General features: G+C 47.8%; 3 protein-coding genes across 14 annotated transcripts in view; all 3 read right to left on the reverse strand.

Moving 5' to 3' along the window:
* LOC118504751 (polyadenylate-binding protein-interacting protein 1) lies at positions 1–11,150 on the reverse strand. Of its 4 annotated transcripts, none has more exons than XM_036039668.1 (9): positions 10,967–11,096; positions 10,102–10,516; positions 7,290–7,651; positions 5,788–6,225; positions 3,352–3,525; positions 3,032–3,250; positions 2,840–2,944; positions 700–1,049; positions 1–622 (listed from the first exon to the last, which is right to left on the reverse strand). In XM_036039668.1, the coding sequence occupies exons 2-9, from the start codon at positions 10,142–10,144 to the stop codon at positions 496–498; spliced, it is 1,818 nt and encodes a 605-aa protein (XP_035895561.1). In that variant the 5' UTR covers positions 10,145–10,516; positions 10,967–11,096; the 3' UTR covers positions 1–495. The 4 variants fall into 4 exon arrangements, with proteins under 4 accessions (XP_035895561.1, XP_035895564.1, XP_035895563.1 ...); XM_036039671.1 differs by having other exon boundaries at positions 380–622; positions 11,056–11,150; XM_036039670.1 differs by having other exon boundaries at positions 380–622; positions 10,806–11,053.
* A 380-nt stretch (positions 11,151–11,530) lies between these two features.
* LOC118504752 (dihydrolipoyl dehydrogenase, mitochondrial) lies at positions 11,531–14,971 on the reverse strand. The gene is made up of 4 exons (XM_036039672.1): positions 14,717–14,971; positions 14,213–14,362; positions 12,380–13,552; positions 11,531–12,307 (listed from the first exon to the last, which is right to left on the reverse strand). The coding sequence occupies exons 1-4, from the start codon at positions 14,756–14,758 to the stop codon at positions 12,152–12,154; spliced, it is 1,521 nt and encodes a 506-aa protein (XP_035895565.1). The 5' UTR covers positions 14,759–14,971; the 3' UTR covers positions 11,531–12,151.
* A 743-nt stretch (positions 14,972–15,714) lies between these two features.
* Positions 15,715–17,670, reverse strand: part of LOC118504750 (transcription factor SPT20 homolog) — an 83,890-nt gene continuing 81,934 nt past the window's right edge. For 8 of the 9 annotated variants that reach the window (XM_036039657.1, XM_036039665.1, XM_036039661.1 and 5 more), the window contains one exon: positions 15,715–17,587. In XM_036039657.1, coding sequence (XP_035895550.1) covers positions 16,532–17,587 — 1,056 coding nt within the window. In that variant the 3' untranslated portion in view covers positions 15,715–16,531. The remainder of the gene's footprint in view (positions 17,588–17,670) is intronic. The other variant, XM_036039664.1, reaches the window with a different exon arrangement.

Below are 17,670 nucleotides of genomic sequence, written 5' to 3' on the forward strand. Positions count from 1 at the left end.
TTTTTTTTGCACAATTTTTACCTTTTCACTGTTTTGTTATTTGTATGCTACTATTTGCTTACTCTCTCCTCTCTATTGCTAAGTTGTCCTCTGGAGTTTTCTTTTCCTTCTTCTTCTTCTTCTTCTTCTTCTTATTTGCTTTTCGCTTTATGCTTTTTTGTTGTTTTTGTTTTTGTTTGCTAATGTGGTTTCATCGTTTTTTTAAGTTTTCTTCTTCTCCTTCTTCTTCATTTGTTTTCACCACTTCTATGCTATCGACAAGTTTGAATGTATAAGTGTAGGAGGTTTGTATATAGCTGGATAGCAAACACCTTCCCTTACTGTGCTACTACTACTGCACGTTTTCTCTTCTTGTCCTTCCGTTTGCTTTTCTTTTTTGTTTGTTTGTTTGTTTGTTTGTTTTGGTGATGAACCGGAACCGAAATCAAGCACGACCACAGGGTGAGACTGTGTATAAGAACCGCGGGAGAAGTAAACAAAAGTTTCTTCCCGTTTTTACACGTTTGGCCGGTGCTGTTGCTGCTGCTGCTGATTTTGGCCACAGCTCTGGATGAAGTCCTCGTACGCTTCCTGTAGCTCCAGATCTTCGTTCGGATCGACCAGCCCGCACTCATCATCATCGCTATTAGGGATTATAATTATAGATTAGCAGAGTCTTCCTTTTTTGTTTGCTTTGAGCTCCCCCCGGTGGCCACTTACTCGTAATCAAAGTACGCATTCGAGGGCTGTTTGGATGTTACGTTGGTCAACAGGAACGAGTGTTCCTCCTCCGTCAGCACCTTACCGTCGGGCCCATAGAAGACGGGATTGTTTTGGGCCAAGCCCGAACCAACACCACCACCGCCGCCCATCAGCATGGCGTCGGCCGGGTTCGGCATCGCTGAACCGGAGGACGGTTCCTCGGTGCGGCCCCAGGCATTCTTGCGCAGCGCAGACACCGAACGGATCATCGCCTCCGTTGACGACTGGACGTCGGTCTGGTTTTCGAGCTTCGACAGGATTGCATCCACCTTCTCCGGACAGTCTTGTTCCAGTTCGTACCCGCAGAGCTAGCGATTGGAGTGAGTGAGTGAGTGAGTAAATAACTAGTAACTGCTACATTTGCTATGTTCATGTGGATCGTCGTGTGCGAGCAGTTGTTGGGTTGTGCTTTTGACCTGCGCTAACGTTACACAATCGTATACATAGCGCATAGTTGCAAACGCCAAATGAGGCACTAAGACACTGATGGATCATCCTCTGGGAGAGGATAGATAGCCTTGAAGCACTAAGATCCCCGAAGGCTGTTAAGAGTCCGGATTTCCTTACCATCCAAATCCTTGAATTGCTTTTGGCTCAATGTTCGACATGGTGGTGTTCAGGATTTTGCTAATTTGGGTCCTTGGAGCGGTCCGGTGGCCAAGGCGACAGCGGCGCCGGTCTTCACACGGCAGGACCTGGGGCTCAAACCCCATCAGACCGTCTCCCCGTACGTAGGGCGGACTACTACTACGGGTAAAATTAAGTCACAGAAAGCCCCAGAAATGGAAGGCCGAGACCTCTCGAGGTTTGTAGTGCCAAGGAGGTAGAAGAAGAAGAAGGGTCCCTTCTTATTGGGGAATCCCCCGACAATGAGAAAGCCATTGACATTGACTCACTGACCCAAAACAGGCGTCCAACGTCACCACAAGTGTCTCTGAGCGGCCAAATTTCTTGGAGGGCTCTCTGTAGACCGGGCATTCATACGCATGACGTCTCGACTTACACCTGTTTACAGTTACAGTCGAATCGTTCACCGTTTGCTTCGACTCACGAGCTGCCTGCTTCGATTTGCGTGCCATTATCATCGAAAGAGCGACCCTGTGGTCGAATCGCATGCCGTTACTATGGAATCACGTGCCGGTATCTATGGATTTGTGAATGTTAGCACATTTCAAATTCGCCTCTTCTCTCGAAGCAATAGTTTTTTTTTCTTATCGCTTAAACTTACGGATCTTACGCAATGTTACGGAAACTAATAGCTTGATGAACTTTTCTAAATTTTCTTCGCCGTTCGAACCCGTTCATTTCCGCTAGTTTAATGTATCCACTAAACCCGTAATCCACTAAACTCTGAAGAGCTAGTCTTGTGTATCGGCACGTGCTTCCATAGTAACGGCACGCATGGAAACGGCACGCAAATCGAAGCAAGCAGCACATGAGTCGCAGCAAGCGGTGAGCGATTCGACTGTAGCTGTAAACAGGTGACTGCGGTGACGCATTTCACAATGTGGATCATCTTCTATAACCCTGCTGCGTGGTGTTTGAAACCGCCCTCCCTGTTGAGCGCAGTCGAGAGCATCGGCAGATTCGATTATCCTTTGATTCCGCATCGCCATTATCCTTCCAATCCATATACACCATTCTTGTTTTGTGACACGGGTTGGATCCGTTGACGGTGCAATGGCATTCGAGGACCATTTCCATATTGCCGTTAAAAGAAGAGGCAGTGTGCTCCAAGCCAGTCTAGCTTTGCTTCGGGAGTGGTTGGCGAGTTGCTGTGGCGAGATGGAATTCGCCGAACACTTTTGGATTCGTTGATGACGTGGTCAATCATGGACTGCTGGGCTATTCGGAGAACACTGTACTTGCTTTTGTGTTTCAGTCCAGATAGACAACCGGAACGAACTGGGGTTGCCCCACCATCGCCATAGCCACAACAATAGCACCGGAACCGGGGGAAAAAAAACTTCCAAACCCACCATACAACGACAATAGAAACTGGGCAACAACCATCAATTCTCCGTCCAAAACCGAGCTTGCCCGGGATACGGCCAATAGATAAATAAATAGCTAGGTTGCAACCGTGTTCGTATCATACCTTCAAGCATTGGCAGACACATTTCGTGTTTTCCGGTCCTTTCTTGACGAGCAGTATTTCGATCGCGTTTATGATGTGCTCCGAGATCGTTTTGCCGAACGGTTCCTGCAAACAAACAAACAAAATTTAAGAGAAGAATATCCATTAAGCACCTTTGAAATTTGCCACGTAAGCTGCTAGAAGCGTTCGTACCTGCGGATCGCGCAGCTGCATGTACAGCTCGGCCAGGAAGAGTGTAGCGCCCCGCACCTTCACCTGCTCGTTCTTCATGAACTGCGGCAGCTCACCGCTCTGGTCCTGCATCTTGAGCAGCAACAGCTCCCGCAGCACCAGGTTCGGCCCATTGCTCAAACTGTCCAGCAGTTTACACAGACGCGCTCCCATGTAGCGGAAGTTGGATTCCTTGATTGACTGCATTTTGTTTTGTTTTTTTTTTGGAGGACAATTTTAAAACACCTGGTTAGAGATCGGTGCACACCCGCACAGTAGTCATAACAGTGTTCCATGCTAACCTGCTCGAAAATCATCTCGATTGTGCTGCTCAGCACGTAGTGATCCTGGCTCAGATCGCCCAACTTTTTCGGCAGCTTCACCTTCACCGAATCATCAAACAGCCCTGGATTGTCGAACAGTTCCGCAATCACGCTGGTCACGTAGTCCATCGCTTGCGTTTGTCTGTACGATAGCTGTTGGGGAGAAAAAGGGAAACAAACAGAAAAAAGGCGGTGACAAAACACACTCCCAGCGATAGAAAAGGGTTTGCTACAATGAGGACAACAATCGATGTTAGGCTTCGAGAAGCGGCGAAAGCAGTACAGTGTAGAGGATAAAGCAAGAGCGATGAATAGATGGGAAAGAGATCAAAACTGAAAACAAACAAAACGGGGGAAAAACGGAAAAACAATGTGCAAAAAAGGAGGAAACATGCAAACACCAAGTGGCAAGCAAGACGTTAGCTTCACCAAACACAAACTAAATCGTGCATCTATAGGGTTAGTAACATTAAGATTAAGTGTAACAGAAAGGAGTACAAAACATCAAACCGATATGCGCGCTTCAGTATTATATTAATCTCTACCCAAAGTCTACACACTCTGAGTCCAACTGCCATAGACGTCACCGCTTCTTCGGAAATAGTTGACAGGAAGGATTTGGTTTTCGTCGTTTTGCTCCTTAACCCTTCATTTATATTTCCTAAACACGGAAACCATCATTCATCGTTGGTTTGAGGCTCTCCTATGTAGCAGAAGCTTGCCAAAGGATCGAGCGTGCGGCACAAAACCTGATTTACACAAAGGTGATGTACAGATAGGTGACCGTACCTTCGAAGTCGTCCAAAACTTCACTTCTCTGGGATCAAAAGTCATCATCAACTACAACAGTGATGTAGAGTTAGGCGCAACGGTGCTGGCTGCCAACCGGTCCTGCTACAGCCGGAGGGAACTTCTCCACTCAAAGTACCTGAGGCGACAGACGAAGCTGGCATTGTATAGAATATTGATAGTCCCAGTACTCACATACGCCCCTGAGACATGGATTCTGTCCAAAACTGACGAAGGAGGATTGTTGGCCTTCCCCGTATGTGTGGAAGGACAATGGAGGAGCCGCTACAATGACGAGCACTACGAGCTGTACGATGATCTCACCATCCTGCAGCGCATTAGACTCGCCAGGCTCCGGTGGACTGGTCATGTCATGAGAATGACACCGGACGACCCAGCCTGTAAAGTCCATTTAGGCCGTCCAGATTTAACGGATAACGGATTGACAGAGGACGGCGCTAAACCGTGAGCGGTATCAAGGATTGTTGCAGCAGACCAAGACCGCAAAGCGGTTGTAGCGCCTGATAAGTAAGTCAGTAAGTAAACACTGAAGCCATTTGCAGTTTCAGTAATCTAGCAATAAGGCCACGCCGTTCCCCGTGAATTTAAAAAAAAAAATACTATCCATGGTATGCCAACTACACGCACTCTGGAACTCGTCCAGAGTCATCCCAACTCATGATCCCCGATGATGATTATCCTTAGCACATCCGAATTTCCAACCACAGCGCTACTTCTGTTGCCCAAACCCAGAGGCCGGGGGGTGGGTTTGGTTCTCATTTGACCATCTTCGAAATGATCTTTTGAACTGTTTTTCTTCTCGGTCCGGAGAAACGATCACCAAAGATCAGCTAGAAACGAAAAGCAAATTATTAATCGATGGAGAACTAAATATGAACGAAAAAGCTTACACGAAAGTTTCGCGCAACTTCCATTAAGTGTGGTCAATTTTTGCCGACTTAGAGCAGTACACGATTTGAGATGATTTGGCCTGGCTTACTAGACTTCTCCGTACCGCATAGTTGGATAGGCAATCCTCACACTATGGGGGAACCGGTCCGGATGGGATCTGAACCCCAGGCATGTGAAGATCGGCGCCGCTCTCTCAACTACTATCGGCCGCCCCGCCACTACGCCCGATTCACACATTCCTTGAATATGTTTTCCCTTAGGGGTCCACTTCAAAGTACCCGTTGTATAAACGGTAGACACCTCTAATCCAAGCATAATTACCTGCTAGCAGTTACTTTTCCTGGCGCTAACAGTTCGAAATGGCTCTATACAAATTGGACCCAGCGTGTGTTTAGTATGCTTAATATAGGGACATGTGGACATGTTAGTGTACAGCATCAAACATTAACCAAAAAAGAAACAAATGCAGGGGAAAAGGGGGAAGCGAGCAGAAACGACAAGCACATAATTCCAACACGCCAGTCCTTCCTTCCTTAGGGTAAGGAGCTCATCGAGATGAAGGATTCTGCTTAGGTGTTAGCTTGAACGACGCAACAACAACAGCAACATTCATGAAGATGTGGTGGTGGTGATGGTGGTGGTAGGTTGTGAGAAGGTTGGGGGCTGTTGGGTGATGCTTCTTTGCTTTGTTTCGTGGTGGTAGCGTCATCCTACCTGTTCATTGTCTTCCTGAAAGTTGGAATCCCAGTTCGCAGCCATCATACTGTTGTAACCACCGGCCGCCGCCGCAGGCCCTCCACCATCCATATAATCGTGGTGATGATTTCCACCATACGGATGATGCTGCTGCTGCTGCTGTTGCTGGTGATGGTGTTGCTGATGATGGTGCTGCTGCCGGGAGCGATGGTGGTGGTTTTGCTGGTGCTGGTGCTGCCCACCATTGTTGTACTTTCGGTGATCACCTCCGCCCATGCCGCCCTGCTGCGGCCCATGATGGTTGTTCTGGTAGCCGCCGTACGGACCACCACCGTAACCTTGATGCTGCTGCTGATGGTGATGGTGGTAGCCATGATGTTGCTGACCACGGTGCTGCTGATGATGGTGATGGTGCATTGGCTGCTGCTGCTGCTGCTGGTGGTGATGGTGATTGAACTGTTTGCGCACATTCCCGGGTTAAGAGCATTACCAGTCAGTACATATGTACAGCAAGAACGGGTTAAAGAAGAGCCGTGCGAAGGGTGTTGGTTGGGGACAGGTTGTGTATTTCAGACGTGGGTACGTGGGTCGGGAAAGGTAGCGAGGCGGGTCCAGCATTGTGGGGAGGGTGCGCAATTGTACAATGATTGAAAAGAATTTCATATTAGTACAACGTGTATCAATTTTGTACATTCAATAGAAATGTATACAAATATATATAAATAAGGTAAGACAGCAGAGCAGACACACACAAGAGAGAGAGAGAGAGATAGAAATTGCCATTCGACAAGTGCGAATGTGTGTTTGTGTGTGTAGAATTAAATGGTATAAATCCCGTAAATAAATGTGTTAGTAAAAGAACATTAAATAGCACATAAGAAGGAATGAAATCAATAGACACAAAAAGATAGAAAGAAAGGAGAAAGACAGAAAAAAAGATTTAAAAAAAATATAAACAATATAAGATAAAAATGGAGCAATACGGCCAGGCCGTTCTTTATGAAAAAAAAAACAAAAAATAAGATAAAAATGGAAAAGACCAACAGAAACTACAAGAAGAAGAGGAGCAAAAGAAAAGAAAAGAAAAAAGTACAAAACGAAGAAAAAAGTTCCGACGATGGGGGGGAGGAACACATTTACAAACGATGTAAACAATAAAAAAAACACTACAAATACATAAAACAACCAAATGCTAAACCGGATAACCGGACTGCGATAATAATCGCACCCTTTATCTAAACTATTTCGAAGATAACGTTTTGATTTGATTAAAAGACTTAAAAGACCCATGTGGAAAAGGGTTTCCGGGTTCGAATAGCACGTACGACGTCGTTTTGACCTAGAACATAGAATTCGATTGAGCCGAATTTCGAGCCTCCCCACGCTGCAGAGCGCTCCAGCTATGTTTACAGTTCCCCGTTCAGCACTTCAGCACCAAGACCCTCTCCCTCCTGTGACAAACACCGGCTACAACGGAGAGCAAAACCCCTTCCAATGGTGGCACACGGTCAGACACTCACCTCCTTCCCATTATCACCACCGTCCACAAGCTGCATATTGCTTAACCGGTTCTGCAACGACATCCCGGGCCCAGCGGTTCCGTTGGCCATCATTGCCGGTCCGTTACTACTGCTGCCGGCAAGATGATGCGTGGCGTAATCGTATCCGCCGCCGCCGCCGCCGCCGCCGCCACCACCACCACCACTGCCATCACCACCGCCCTGTGCCATTGCAAACCGTTGATGGACGTGTGATGCCGCCGGCGGTTGATGCATTCCCATCTGGGGCTGATACTGTCCACCATCCTGGGGTTGAGTTGGCTGGTACGCCCCGTGCTTAGCCTTCGGTATGAACTCCTCTGCGTCGACAGATAGTATGTGCGCTAAAAAAAAACACAATAAAAGCAATACATAAATCAGTAACGAAACACATTGCCGCTATATACATACTGTGCAAAGGATCGTTCGGATTTGTGGTGGTGGATCTGATATCTAAGGAGGGCACATCCTGTGGGGGGGGGGGGGGGGGGTGCCAGGCAGAGCACCGAACTCATCCCCCCCATGTTTTGGTGATCGTTATTCTTATTTTGGTGTGCGTGGGCACCAAACCAATGGCCAATGACCGTCAAACCCCATTTTCCCGTATCGAACAGGGGGTGTTTGGGGGGGGGGGGGGGGGGGGTGGGGGGGGGGATTGTGAAAAGTGCAATTTCAAGTAGGGCACACATTCACAAACTTCGCTTGCGATAGCGGTAAAATATTGAGGTTTTGAGGAACCGCAAATTGATCAAAACACAATCCAGCAGCAGCAGCAGCAAGTGATCGCCAAAACCACAAAGCATGACTTTCTCCCCGAGCTAATATATACCGGCGTTGCCACCATAAGCGGGGCATAAACAAATCTCTCTTTCTCTCTCTTACTCTGTTTTTCTGATGTCTTCTATTTCAAGCAAATTTTGGCACAGTTGGCGTGTGATGGTGCAGAGTTCTGTTTATGGGCCGGATGACGGCACATCGAGGAAGTACGCGGCTCATTCGTGGCGATGCCGATGAATCACACACCAACTTGCCAACGGTTGAATGAGCGATTAAACAGAACATTCCGTGCACGCTGCACCCCACCACCACACATGCCAGGTAGTTTTAAATGCAAAATTATAAGCATACGAAACGGTGAGTTGGCTTCGTTCTTAGCGGTTATGTTTTCGATGGTAATGAATGGGTCGCCGGCGACGGCGCTAGCTTTGGAATGGTAGTCCTCTATTTCCTAATCGATTAGCGGAAGAGAAAGCTTATTGTTCTGTTTAGAGAAGTGTAGACATTCTCTGCTTACATGCTGATCTAGTTCCATACTGCTAAGTTGACGTGATTAATAACTTGTTTGCATCCATCTGAAAAGGGGTTTTATCATTTAAATTTGGGACTGTATCCATAAAAAAAATATACACATGAACGGCAACAGAGCTATCATCATCTCTAGTACCCAATGGCATAATTGTCGCTGTAGAAGCATTGTATGTATGACCACAACTTGCCGGAACCTTAGCACATGCGAACCCTTAGCGATCAGCTGATCATTCCGTCTTGGACAGTTGTTCGCGATCAGTTGAGATGACAGCATGATGCAGAAAAACTCTCTGATTCAGGTGCGGGTTTATAGTGTAACCATGCGCAGGGCTATGGTTGTAGCACCAAGGAAGAAGAAACGGATGCTTCGAGCTTTCAAGGGGCACCGGTTCATATCGACGGTGGCGTACCTTCCTTTAAGCTGGTGGTGGCAGCGGACATTTACTTTGGTCACAGAATCTGAATCTGCTGCCTGATTTCACGTCGAATCAGATATCGCATAAGATCAGTTTTGTACGCGAGTCCATGTCTCAGAAGCGTAAGAGAATACTGGGTGCTAAGTCATTTTTCTTCCGCTTCTTCCTCTTTGCTTAACAATCTGTTGGGGCATAATCCCGATGGGATGCCCAATCCTATCATTTGAAAGATTGGTTCAGCTTCCGTTTCGGCTACAGAGTTCCTCCGTGGAGCCAGATCGGTTTAAATATTTTGAGAGAAGTAATATCCTCAAACTGTTGCTATTACTGGGTAATAACCGCCAGTTTTTGGAATTTTTTGAAAGATTCAAAATTGAATGCGCACGCGGTGATTCGTATTTGGTGATCTTATCGTAATAGTCGTTTTAATCAACGATCGAGACCGCTCAAACTGGGGGACCGTTTCCTGTTTCAGTGCTGCCCTCCTGTAAACATATAATGCAACGTAATATTTCTTAGCTGCAAGGAGACCAAAAAAATGCATTAGGCTTCTGCTATCGATTAAAGCACATCCTGTTTAAATCCTGCACTACGCCAGCCAACGCAATCTGGAAAGCACATAAGACAGGCAACATTCGGCAGGTAGCCCACGGAAAAAAGGACCTTTCTCTTCTGATTTCACAGTAAGCTTACACACGCTGTTGCCTTGGTATCGCGGGTTCGGGCAGCAAACACACCTGCAACTCCTCTCGACCGAGAAATTCTTCTTTGCGTGGTGTTGTGTATTGTCAACATGGGATTCAGGTTCGACACACACTCTCACACGCACACGCAACATTACCGTACCCAATCTTCATCACATCGCGTTGCACGTATGCAATCCTCCATTTTTCCTGTGGCGACCATCTTTCTTTTCGACGTTCAATGTTTAATGCTCTTTATGCCAGTTTTCTTAGAAGAATGCAGCATTTTCACTACTCACAACAAAAAAACAAGAAACACCACAAAACGTACGAAACGTTTCCTTTTTCGGTGAGACAACGAAAACAAAAAGGAACAATTTTACTCACTTTTCGGGGCACGCATCTCAGGATACTTGTTCTGTTGCGCCATGGCTGTGGCTGAGGATATTTGGTGATGATATTATTCCTTCAGCTTTGCACCACCAACACACTATGAAGCACTTTGCTGCGGAAGCTATTTTTCACCCTTTCACAGCACCACACTTTTTTCACTGTGTAGTTCTGCTTTTACGTCGTTGCTCGCAGGTCATACAGCTTCCGCCTCACACACCGAGGGGGTCAATGGCGTTTGATGAATGCAACGCAAAAACAACAAGACAATCGTGCAGGAACACCGCGAAGATGAGGAAGAAGCGCCGCTCTCACCACCCAACTTGAAGAGCAATTGCTATCACAGCACACATTGGAATTATTCCACTTTTGCAGCAGGAATCTATGATGCACACGCATAAGCCCCTATGTTCTGCAGTAGAGAAAAGGATGTTATTTCGCAAGATTAATTCACACTTTTACGTATTTTTCACTTCAACGCACGGGGGGGGAATGAGCCGTGTGTATGTGCGTGTGTGTGTGCGTTCGAGTATATGCGCTTGTGTGTTGGAACGAGGTGAGTGTTATTTATTCAACCGATCGAATATATTCTCACTTCCGCGTGGACACACTGGCGTATATATTTTTTGATGATTCGTGTGATTCGTTTGCACGCCACCAACGTCACCACCTTCACCTATCTACCCCGCCGATTCACCAACCGTTCGCACGAGCAACGCGAACACCTTTCTAACTACCGCGTGGCGACGAACGCGTGTCGCACCTCGACCGCTCGCTTGGACAAATAATAGACGAGGCAAATCACTGTTTTCTGTGCACGCCGCTCTTTCTGCACCGCACTGCCGTCAAGTATTATTCGTACCGAGCTTCTTTCGCCACACAATTGCACAATTCGGCTTTGCTACCCGTACTGCAGCCGCCTGACGTGCGTGATTGGTATTTTTTTCTTACTTCTCGCCTTCCTCGATAATTTTCTTCGAACCGTTTCCTTCGCTCACGCACACGCCAGTACACACGCAAGCACGCACACGGCCTAAATGTCAAAGGGTGCGGTTTGACAGCTGCCGGTACTGTCAAATGGCGTAGGCGATGTGGGTGCGTTTATAAGGGTGGGTAGAAGACTCTGTTCAAGCGAAATTTATGCCTTCTCGTAGTTTTAAAAAAAAAATACGACCCGAGAAAAGTTAGTAAATTTCAGTGGTGTTACTAGAATTAGTCCTTTCTTTGATGGTATGTGGAGTAATTTATAATTTTCTTGCATTTTTATTTCAGGTTTTTGTAATAAAACCAATTCTTCGCACAAATTTTTCATTCTAAATATAGCCCAACAACCTTGTTTTCACATAATCGACTAATATCCCAAATGCCCTACTAGCGAGAATCGCACTAATTCGGAAGCAGCAAAAGAAAAACGATGGCGCTACAGTTATCAGCTAATAAATAATCTTGCTTTTCGGTTCCATTTTATTCGCCTTTGTATTTTGTTATACTGCACTGTTTGCAACAGCGAAAAAGATACTAATCCAATGTGGTTTCCAGATTCAAAAAAACGCTAGCGGCCCATTTTCATGCCTCTGCCCGTTAGCAATCAAGGAAGCTGATCGCACGCGGAACGGAGACGTGAGAATGGCCTATTCATCAAGTTATGATTTATCTATATCTCTCTCCCTCTCTCTCTCTGGCGCGTTTCACAACTTACAAGGGATTGTAAGGATTTCCCCCGTGGAGGTTAAAAAATTGCTTCGTATCGCTGCTTCTTCTATCATCCCCCATCGCTCAATCTCTCTCGTGTCCATTGCCGGCTTTCAGTCGGCATCAGCAACGGTGCATGTGTGTTTCGTCGGTTGTTTGCTATTCTCACCTGTCCCTTTTGCTAAGCGGTGTAGCTTATCGAAAAAAGAGCCGGGCAGGCAGACAGTACGGAGACATCCTGGGGATGTGTATTTCGCACACATACACGCTTTGCTGATTTGCTTCATCAAACTGGTCTTGATGGTGGTGCTGGTTGGTTGGTAGTGGTTGTGTTATGCTTTCTTTTTTTTACAAATTAAAAGTTAATCGGCTTGCCGAAGCTGGCGGCCGTATGTGCCTCTCGGAGGGCTTCCGCACAGGTCGGGTGAGCGTGGCAAACGCGAGCAACATCCTCCGCCGACGCACCGTATTCCATGGCGAGGACAGACTCGTTGATCAGTTCACCAGCGGCCTGAAGTGAGATTTTAATTAAGCGATCAGTACACAATACACATCACTTGCTTGTTTCAAAGCAACAGCTTACCGGTCCAATGATATGCACACCAAGCACACGATCCGTCTGCTTATCGGCCAACACTTTCACGAACCCATCGGTATCGTTGTTCGTCTTGGCACGCGAGTTTGCCGCGAACGGGAACTTGCCGACGTTATACGCGACACCTTCCGCCTTCAGTTCCTCCTCGTTCTTGCCCACCCAGGCCACCTCCGGATGCGTGTACACCACGCTCGGCACACAGTTGTAGTCGATGTGCAAGTGTCCACCGAGCATACCTTCCACCGCCACAATACCCTCGTCTTCTGCCTTATGCGCCAACATCGGACCATGGATACAATCACCGATCGCGTACACGCTCGGCACGATCGTCTGGAACTGGCTGTTAACCGGCACCCGGCCTCGGTCATCCTTCACAATACCAACGTTCTCCAGCCCAAGTCCCTCCGTGTACGGCCGACGGCCAACACACACCAGCAGCACATCAAACTCCAGATTCTGCTGCGAACCATCCTTTACGTTCTCGACCGTCACGGTAACACCGCTGCCAGCCTTCGACGCACTGATCACCTTCGTGCCGAGCATAAACTTCATGCCCTGCTTGGTGAGAATCTTCTGGAAGTTCTTCGACACCTCCTGATCGATGCCGACACCGCCGATCGTGGTGAGAAATTCGATTGCGGTCACTTCCGCACCGAGCCGGCCCCAAACCGAACCCAGCTCCAGCCCAATGACGCCGGCACCGATGAGGCCCAGTCGTCGTGGCACTTCCTTCAGCTTCAGCGCACCCGTCGAGGACACGATCGTTTCCTCGTCCACTTCAATGCCCGGGAATGGGGTCACTTCCGAGCCGGTTGCGATCAGAATGTTCTTCGTGTTGACGGTTTCCTCACCACCGTCAGCCTTCTTAGCGACCACCGTGTTCGGGCCGGTGATCGTTCCGAAACCGTTGATGTGTGTCACCTTGTTCTTCTTGAAGAGCTGCGCAATGCCGCCGGTAAGCGATTTGACCGCTTTCGACTTCTGGTCCATCAGTTTGCTCAGATCGAGACGCACATTTTCGACGAGAATACCGCGCGAGGCAAGATCGCCCGAGTGGGCCATGTGGTAGTAGTGCGAATTGTTTAGCAGGGCTTTCGAGGGGATGCAGCCCACGTTCAGGCAGGTTCCGCCGAGTGTGTCATTCTTTTCGATGCACACGGTCTAAATGGGGGCAAAGGAAAACAGAGGATCATGTTAAATGTTAATCGCAGTAGGCGGGTCTTTCATTGCTAGTCAATACTATCCGGGAGAGCTTGGCATGCTAGAACCTTCCCTAAAAAACTCGACTTTAGTTCCTAATACGTATCGATCTATCACGCACATTACGTAAATCCTAAACGCATTATTTCCAAAATACGGACCGAACCGGATCACAGCTGACCGTAGAACGGTCGTTTAATTATAGACGCACTATGGGACAATCGGCACCTCGTTCTACCATATGCTGTCCCGAAATCATAGCAACGCGTGTCAGTCCGGTAAGCGGTACTCCCTTCAGGGGACCTATTTATAACCAACCCAGTCATGTGGGCCACCCCACCGTTTGTGACCACTCCACTTTCACTTGTTTGTCCACCGTGCGTGCGTGCTTTCGTGCTTGCTTGCTCTGTGACCTTGGAATCCGCGATCCATGTATTACGCGCGTCATAAACACATCTGACGTTCGGCTCTCTGCAAACGTCCGCAAACAAGCACCGCAGGTCATGCCTCCACTTTATCACAAACGAATAATCACGCGTATCACGTCTTATCAGCTGTCCCTTTGCTGATGCTTCCAACTGCTCATCACCGTCAGCACATTCCGCGCCTCTTCGTACTCACCTTCATACCGAGCTGTGCGGCTTTGATGGAAGCAACATATCCACCCGGTCCGGAACCGATAACCACCAGGTCGGCATCGTGTGTCGTCGAGTAGTATCGGCCGTAGAGCGCTCCCAGCACTGCGCCATGATTTCGAAGGCTTGCGTTGCCCTACAAATAAAGAAAGGAAGCATACAGAGACCCTCCGTTACCGGGATGACGTACAGCACGATCCGAGAAACCGGCGATGCAAGAAGGTGTGATTGTGATGGCGTGTTAGGACGGATTTTCACAACATTGCGAACGGTTTCCCGTACCCGTTCAACCCCCGTCCTGCTGTTTTGACCGCATTTCCATCATCCAGCCACATAACGCCATCAATAATCGCACCCGCAATGATGAGGTGGGGATTGCATAATCGATCCCTTTTCTTCTACCATTTAGCGAGTGGTACGGTACGGGTCGAAGAAAAAAAATCCATCACACCACCCCGTACCCCTCGCTCGCAAGCACGCACGTACTAACCTTGACGGCAACGTTCACCAAAGAGCGAATGTTGGACTGCATGGTGTTGGTAGAATGCTGGTACGGGCAGCTCGCTAGTTAGATCCTTCCGTTTTCCCCACTAGGGTGGCGCACTGGTTGGCGGAATGCTTTTTCAGGTGGTCAGTGTCGCGCGACAATCCGGTTCCTTCGTTCGGCAGAGGTTTCGTGTGCCGCAAAACTGTCCACTTCTCGCTCGCGCAATAGAAACGGCAAGCACTTTTTTTTCAATTCGCGAATTCGCTGACAAACGTCAAACGGGTGACGTTTCGCACTTTTGACGGCACAATGTTTCGTTGAGTTTCGTTCAGTTTTGGGATTGGACAGTGGGAATGTCATTTAAATTGTCGACGAGTTTTTCGTTGTTTTACTCAGCTTTTCTTTAATTTTTCGTACATTTTCAGGCCATATTGTGTTTTTTTACAACATTAATTGACACGATCTGCGTATGAAGAGGTAAGTGAATGAGTTTTTGATCAAATTAACATAAAATAATCGGAATATTTAACGCCCAGGTTTTGTTTACTAATTGCGTACTAATGGTTTTTCAATTTCTTTCTAGAACGCCTGTTTCCTGTATTGTATTCTCATGGCTTGACCGTCAGACAGGGCCGGGTAAGTCTATTTCGCTGCTCAATAGCGAGGTGTTCATAGTATACAGTTCTTTGTGTTGGGCTCTCTTTTGTCCCTCCAAACATACAGGACCTAACATTGAGTCCATGACCTTTCTTGAGTCGATAGGAATCTATGGAGACGCTAGAAAATGCCACAGAAATCAGGTCCACATTTCAGAGGTTGCGATAGGTGTTTTTTGTCGAAGAAGTTTCCTCTGGCTGTAGTAGGCGCAATTCTTAACACCTGCTTTGTAGCCTGTGCTGACTTTTGACCACAGATAGGCGACGTTTAGGACGATCATCTAGCAGTTACGACCTTGTGCATTCGGATAGTTACACCCGAGCGAATCCAATAACCACCAAAGCTTATACGAACATTGTGCTTTATTCTTTATTTTTACATGTTTCTCATCCTTCAATTCTAGTTTTCTAGCCATTGCTTCCATCAGTTTGGCATCAGTTGGACGTGGGGAAGCTTTCTTAGGGAAGGAGAAAGACCGCAAAACAAAAATATGGAGCTGGATTGGGGATATTTAACCTACTCGCTATGGATGAGTATAGAAGCATAACGATGTATTTTTTTGTTGCTCCCCCTGCGGCTGTAATCTTGCTGTAATAATCGTAACTGGTTCATACAACGTGTGTTTTGTCTGCTGCCTATTAGCTAAGAGGAAAAGATAAAACAAAACTACAACTTGTAAAAAAAAAACTGGAGAAAGTATATTGCTTGGAGGGAGGGGGGAGTAGTAGATTCCCACCAAAAAGTGAAGATAAGGAAAAACAAACGAACGAAAAAGAACTTCTACAATCTGTACAACTACACAACTTCATACATTTACACTCTCTCGGCAAAAATGGTGGTACAATCCCACCACTATCGATATTGGAATTAAATTAAAATAGCGTTGAAAGGCAAACATTACATTAAATTAGCTAATCGAAGGGACAGTTGTAGAATATGCCGCGAGAGAGTGGTGCTATGTTTTTGCCAAAAACGCCCATACATCCTGCACTCGTCGGACGCAGGAACGCATGGCGCAGAAGGAGCGTCGTGTATCACGTGACTTACAAAAGAAGGGAAGGAAGGCATGAGTATTTTTCTTTGCATCGAGCTGCAAATGAGCTGGGACACAATATTTACAAGCGCGCGTCACCCCCAGATCCTCCAAAGGAACCTGCCCGTCTACATGAACCGAGGCACGAGCAGTATGTAGCGTTTTCGTCGACGCAATCGTACCCCGCCGGCCAACGATCGTCTGGTTCTGGCACGCTGGCGAGGTACGTCCAGATAGAACGGATCGCTCAGTACGTCACTCTCTTTGTACTCGTCGTACCCTCTGACTGTGGCGGCGGTCGCTTTGGGGCGCGCCGTCGTGCTGGTGACGGCTGGCGGCGTAGCTGTGCTCGAGCCGGAACCACCGCCATTACTTGTGATGGAGTAGTTGATCGTACGACCGTGATTATCGCGGATGGAGGTACTGGTGGTGACGATCACTTTCGGATAGCCGAGCGGTGCCGGCGACACACCAACCCGAGCGGAAGGTTGAACGCGCGGTGGCGAACTACTGCTGTGGCTCTTGTGATGCTCGTTGTTAATGATAAACCTACTAGTGTTGCTGGTGGTGGTGGTGATGGCGGTGCCACCTCCTCCATTCGGGAGTTTCTTAGAGCTACGATCGTTACTACTACTACTGCTGCTGCTGTTGCTACCATTATTACTACTAACTCTATTACTGCTAGAACTATTTGCGCTAGGTTTAGTATTAGTTCTGTCGCCTTCGCTTCTCGTCCCGCTGCTTCTGGCGGGCTCTTTCGGGAAGCGATCGTCTCCGGTCTTGCCGGGCGATGCATTCTTGGCGATAACAAATTCACTATTGGTGTTAGACTTAACGCTATCTAGGCTAGAATTTCCTGGGTCCGAATCGTCCCCCTCGGAACTGTAATCCTCATCGTACTCGTACTCGACCACCGGATCCTGCTGGTCCTGCTCACCACCGTCGGAGTGTGGCTGCTGTCCGCTATCTACCTTCCGCTCGCCGACTACTACCTGTTCCTTGGAACTCGCCTGTCCCGCCTTACCCTGATGGTGAAACGGAGGATCAGACCGCTTCAGCTCCTTGTGCTGTGGAATCTGTGTCAGATCTTCTACGTCCGGGTCGAACTGTAGCGAGATGTCCTTCTGGTTGCGCAGCTGCTGCTCGAAGGGTAGATGCAACGGTACCTGAAAACGAACCGGATACTGTCCGGGGTCAGAAACGGGACGTAAAGGTCGGGCGGATGGTGCAAGAGCGAAGGGTGCGATTAAGCGTTGTCAAAACTCAC

This window comes from Anopheles stephensi, chromosome 2 (assembly GCF_013141755.1).
Source record: "Anopheles stephensi strain Indian chromosome 2, UCI_ANSTEP_V1.0, whole genome shotgun sequence".
NCBI lineage: Eukaryota > Metazoa > Arthropoda > Insecta > Diptera > Culicidae > Anopheles > Anopheles stephensi.

Coding starts and splice junctions, on each gene's coding strand:
- LOC118504751 (XM_036039668.1), bottom strand. CDS start 10,144: ATGGCGCAACAGAACAAGTATCCTGAGATGCGTGCCCCGAAAA. Junction 3,251..3,351: donor TCGAGATGATTTTCGAGCAG/GTTAGCATGGAA, acceptor AACAAAATGCAG/TCAATCAAGGAATCCAACTT. Junction 623..699: donor AATGCGTACTTTGATTACGA/GTAAGTGGCCAC, acceptor AATCCCTAATAG/CGATGATGATGAGTGCGGGC.
- LOC118504752 (XM_036039672.1), bottom strand. CDS start 14,758: ATGCAGTCCAACATTCGCTCTTTGGTGAACGTTGCCGTCAAG. Junction 13,553..14,212: donor CCGCACAGCTCGGTATGAAG/GTGAGTACGAAG, acceptor GCCCCCATTTAG/ACCGTGTGCATCGAAAAGAA. Junction 12,308..12,379: donor GTGTGCATATCATTGGACCG/GTAAGCTGTTGC, acceptor ATCTCACTTCAG/GCCGCTGGTGAACTGATCAA.